The sequence below is a fragment of the Anomaloglossus baeobatrachus genome, chromosome 5 (genome assembly GCF_048569485.1).
Source record: "Anomaloglossus baeobatrachus isolate aAnoBae1 chromosome 5, aAnoBae1.hap1, whole genome shotgun sequence".
Classification (NCBI taxonomy): Eukaryota; Metazoa; Chordata; class Amphibia; order Anura; family Aromobatidae; genus Anomaloglossus; species Anomaloglossus baeobatrachus.
This window is the reverse complement of record NC_134357.1, coordinates 64,477,489-64,482,667: the sequence shown is the minus strand read 5'-3', so window position 1 is coordinate 64,482,667 and position 5,179 is coordinate 64,477,489. Positions and strand designations below refer to the sequence as shown.

At 42.6% G+C, this 5,179-nt stretch overlaps 1 protein-coding gene across 3 annotated transcripts in view; it reads left to right on the top strand.

Annotated features, from left to right (window-relative positions):
• Positions 1-4,935, top strand: part of CPEB3 (cytoplasmic polyadenylation element binding protein 3) — a 189,507-nt gene extending 184,572 nt beyond the window's left edge. For all 3 annotated transcript variants that reach the window (XM_075348561.1, XM_075348558.1, XM_075348560.1), the window contains one exon: positions 3,913-4,935. In XM_075348561.1, the coding sequence (XP_075204676.1) occupies positions 3,913-4,140 (228 nt within the window). In that variant the 3' untranslated portion in view covers positions 4,141-4,935. The remainder of the gene's footprint in view (positions 1-3,912) is intronic.
• Positions 4,936-5,179: the final 244 nt, after the last annotated feature.

The following is a 5,179-nucleotide window of genomic DNA, read 5'->3' as shown; positions in this document are numbered from 1 at the left end:
TATATATATATATACACACACTGTATTTTTTGCTTTATAAGACGCACCTGATTATAAGACGCACCCCCAAATTTGGTGGAGGAATAGAGAATTTTTTAATAAATGGGCTACGTCTTATAATGCCAGTGTCCGTCTAACAAATCATATAGGGTATAGGTCCCTCATAGCCCCCCCCATCCTAAAATTAGCCCGCTTAATCTGGATATGGCCACCTTATATTGAATATAGCACCCTTGTGCTGGCACACATCCCCCAGTGATGCCACATGTCCTCTGGCTGGCACACGTTCTCTATGGCTGGCACACGTTCTCTATGGCTGGCACACGTTCTCTATGGCTGGCACACGTTCTCTATGGCTGGCACACGTTCTCTATGGCTGGCACACGTTCTCTATGGCTGGCACACGTTCTCTATGGCTGGCACACGTTCTCTATGGCTGGCACACGTTCTCTATGGCTGGCACTCGGCCCCCCTGTGGCGGGTACACATCACCCTGTGTTAGATATTGCCCCCATGCTGCTGCTTTTAGTAAAATAAACTCTTTCCTTACCTTCTCCAGCACTGTCCTGCCTCGTGTCTCCCTCAGTGGGGTTGAGCTCCTCCTGTCTCCTGCACTTCCTACTTCCTGGTTCTCAGTGCGGTCATGTGATCGGCACAGCAGAGAGATATCTCTGCGTGCCTGATCACAGCAGCAGGAGGCAGACCGGGGAGACACGCAGGAGGAGGTAAGGAAAGAGTTTTTTTATTTTACTATGGGCAGCAGCATGGGGGCCATATCTAACACAGGGATGCATGTGCGATCAAAGGGAAACACAGGCAGATATAATATGCTCCACTCCCCCAGCCCATCACCACGGTGCGGTTTCAGCATATATATATATACACACACCCTAGGGGAACCAGCACCGGGTGACCGGTGTGGCTTACAAACCGCTGGTGTCCTCCAGATTCCCTGTCGTGGCTCCCCCGGACCTGTAGAGCTGTGCAGCTGCAGAATGCCAAACATGGCTGCCGGAGCTCTCAAGGGAAGGGGGGGGGGAGTGAAGCCATGGGCGTCAATCACCAGATCTTAACCCAATTGAGCATGCATTTCACTTGCTCAAATCCAGACTTAAGACGGAAAGACCCACAAACAAGCAAGACCTGAAGGCTGCGGCTGTAAAGGCCTGGCAAAGCATTAAGAAGGAGGAAACCCAGCGTTTGGTGATGTCCATGGGTTCCAGACTTAAGGCAGTGATTGCCTCCAAAGGATTCGCAACAAAATATTGAAAATAAAAATATTGTGTTTGGTTTTGGTTTATTTGTCCAATTACTTTTGACCTCCTAAAATGTGGAGTGTTTGTAAAGAAATGTGTACAATTCCTACAATTTCTACAGATATTTTTGTTCAAACCTTCAAATTAAACGTTACAATCTGCACTTGAATTCTGTTGTAGAGGTTTCATTTCAAATCCAATGTGGTGGCATGCAGAGCCCAACTCGCGAAAATTGTGTCACTGTCCAAATATTTCTGGACCTAAAGTGTGTGTGTATATATATATATATATATATATATATATATATATATATATATATATATATATATATATATATATATATATATATATATATATATATATATATATATATATATATATATATATATATATATATATATATATATATATATATATATATATATATATATATATATATATATATATATATATATGTGTATGTGTGTGTATATATATATGTATATATATATATAGGTCGGAGTGCATTTACAGATAAGACGTGGTTACAGACAGTCAGATCAAGCAGTTACCTTTATGCGTCTGGCTACAGTGGGGCGCCGTTTGACCAGAGTTTCATGGACTTCCTCACATGTGTATAGTACACATGACCCCCGAGTAAAGACAAGCCAAGAATGTCCGCATTGTCTTTATCAGACTGTGTGTCTGATAAAGTGAATAGTATCCGCTTCTCCGGACTGGGAGGTCCGATCGAGACAGTTCTGGTGTCATCAGATCCATCTGTGTCCCCTCTGCCTACTGAGTTCAAGCATGACTCCTCTACCGGACTCCTACTTGCAGTTCTCTAGATCTCGCCGCTCCAGGGCGCGACAAAGCATTTGAGAGTATGCAGAGATGGTTAAGGGTGTGCTAACATGCTATTCAATGCCCATTGCCCAGCGTCCTTAGCGGTGACTCGTGTACTTGTGTCGGTTGTCACCTACTCAGACGCCAGATTTAGGGTCAGTTTGCATGATCAGAATGCCTGGCACTTCCAGTGATGCGCACTATGAAGCCGAGTGTATGTGTCCCAGCTTCATTATGTCTAGTGTGCATGAGCGGAAGTGTCGGGCATTCAAACCCTAAACCCGGCGTTCTGAAGCGGTGACAATGGACGAAGATATGCGCATCACTGCTGATGATGCTAGTCATTGACTAGCATGTTCGCAAGCTAAGAGGGCAGAATGAGTGCAGGAACTAATATCCTTGTGACTAGTCCCTGTACTCATTAGCATATCATAAAGGATCTTTAGAAATACTTTTCCTAAAGATCTCTATCTTTGCTACTAGATACAGGGACAGTTAGGCAGGGATTAGCAATATGCACCCAGAACTGCTCGTGGTTCTGTGTCTATATTGGACCTGACAGGTTCCCTTTTAAAGAGTGTAATTTTCTGGTTACACATTTCCTTTAAAGAGCTGCAGACGCTTCAGTGAAGAATCGGGGCTGTCCCTGAAGATCAGGCCAAGTTATTTTATAGAGTTCTCATCAATAAAGAAAAATGTTCAGCACTACCTATACACCTGTGGATGGTGAATCAAACACAACCCTTTCTTGGCTAGATTGGCTAATGGTGGTGCAACACTTTTGAAAACTGTCCAAAATATATAAGCAAGCAAAGTTTAAATGACAATTATTTCTTTCTCAAACTTTAAAATCCATACAAGAGAGTGCAGGAAAGCATGGGACGACTGTTGTTTCACTACAAAATGAGCTTTCACATGTCCGTGGGCACCTGTTGAAGCTTAATGTGTAACGTAACAGATGTCGTCTGATGCCCTCACCCCCCTCCCCCCCACACACACACACACACACACACACACACACACACACACACACACACACACCTTCCCACTCTCTTGCATGGATTTTAAGTTTGGGTTATAAAAAATTTTAGTCTAGACTGGCGAGTGCCACTTGAACTTTCTGTGCTTAAATGGCATATTATAGAGGTCTGGAGTCCTGCGCAGGCACTGTTTTTGCGCATGCGCAGGAAAGCTGTATCTGCTTCATAAATGGCGGGGGGGCAAGTAGCGTTTTTTAACCCATTGCAGACATTACTCTTTTGAGTCTTGTAAGGCTATCTACATGGAATTATATTGACTTTTTATAATGGGGTCCGGCAGTTTTCTGGCACTCTTGCCTAATAGCGCTGCGGCGTACACTGTTCTTGTCATTTAAGGGAAAAAAAAGGAATCTGGCTCCATCATAGTATCCATATCTAACAATGGAGCCTAATTCCTATCTTAGAAAATCCAGAATCTCTAAGAAAATGGGGCATCCATAAGGCCGGTCTCACATATCCGGCTTTTCGCCGGTTTGACGGATGTGGCGCACGCCACTATAGTGTATACAGTACACTGGCAGCGCAACAAGCGCCGGTTACATGCTGTCATGTGACTGGAGCATGTGACCTAGAAGTTGCGGTGCTGCCACTGTACTGTATCATACTGTATCCGCGTGCGCCGGATCTGTCAAACCGACGAAATGCAGGATATGTGAAACCGGCCTAAAGAAAGTGAGAACGTCCTTGGCTGCATACGGCTCCTTTTCGCACATACTTTTGTTATAAAGTATTCCTTGTTTGTTCCGCTCTTCACCTCTGCAATTCAATTATTTATTTTTTTTCTCCCTTAGGTGGAAGTGAAGCCATATGTGTTGGATGACCAGATGTGTGATGAATGCCAGGGCACCCGCTGCGGTGGGAAGTTCGCGCCCTTCTTCTGCGCCAATGTCACCTGCCTGCAGTATTACTGCGAGTACTGCTGGGCCAGCATCCATTCCCGCGCCGGCCGGGAGTTCCACAAACCACTGGTGAAAGAGGGAGGCGATCGGCCTCGTCACGTTCCCTTTCGCTGGAGCTGAGCATTGCACATGTCCTACACCGGAGACCGAGGGCCGTGGAAACCATTGATGCCCTTTTTGGATCTATGGAAGAAATTGCTCTTTTTCTTTTTCCCCTTTTCTTTTCTTATAAATATCATTTACAGCCACCTTACTGAACTTAGTGTCCAGTATAATGCAAACCTGCAGAGTGTAACTGGTCTCAATTTTTGCACTTTGATTTATATATCTATATACATGGAAAAAAAAACTAACCCCATCTGTTTGGTACCTTCACAGACATGTTGTCGGTAGAGACATCTCATTAGACCGGTACAAGTTCCTCTCCCTTCCGGGCTGTTGTGGGTGCGGTGAAGAATTTCTCATATAAACTGGAGCATGCACTTACGTATCTGATTCACAATTCATATTCTCACCCATAGAAGACGACTTACCAAAGGTCTCATAAGTTATATGTGGAAAATGTAGCAAAAAAAAGTCCTACACCATAACCCGTGCAATTCAGTATAACAAACCATACGAACTTGCGTCCTTAGCTTGGTATTTAAGAACCTTGTCTTTTTGTAATAAGCTTATGTTAGAGAAATGATATCTTCTATACGGTGAATCAGATTTTTTTTTTATTTTATTTTTTTATTTTATTTTATTTTTTTCTATTATTGAACGGGATGGGTGTGAAAAGGTAGACCTTTTTAGTGTTATGTAAATGTATGCTGCAATAGCTTTTGCTGCTATTAAAAAAAAAAAATAATGGTATTGACAATACCAGAATACTCTATTCAGGCTAGGGTATCTGTGATTAAAAAACATTAAAAATGACGAAAACTTATAGAAATAACGTATAATTGAAGATTTAAAAAAGAGCTGCTGGTAAAAAAAATGATATAAAAAAAAAAAAACTTCCGAGGAAGGTCTGTTTTTGTGTTTTTTTTTTTATTTTGCGATGCATGTTTGATAATTCAGATTACTGCATGCAATACTATAGCACATCATATAAAACCTGACCACGACACCGTAAAAACAAAAAAACGTGGCATCTACTTACTACAGTAATGCAAAA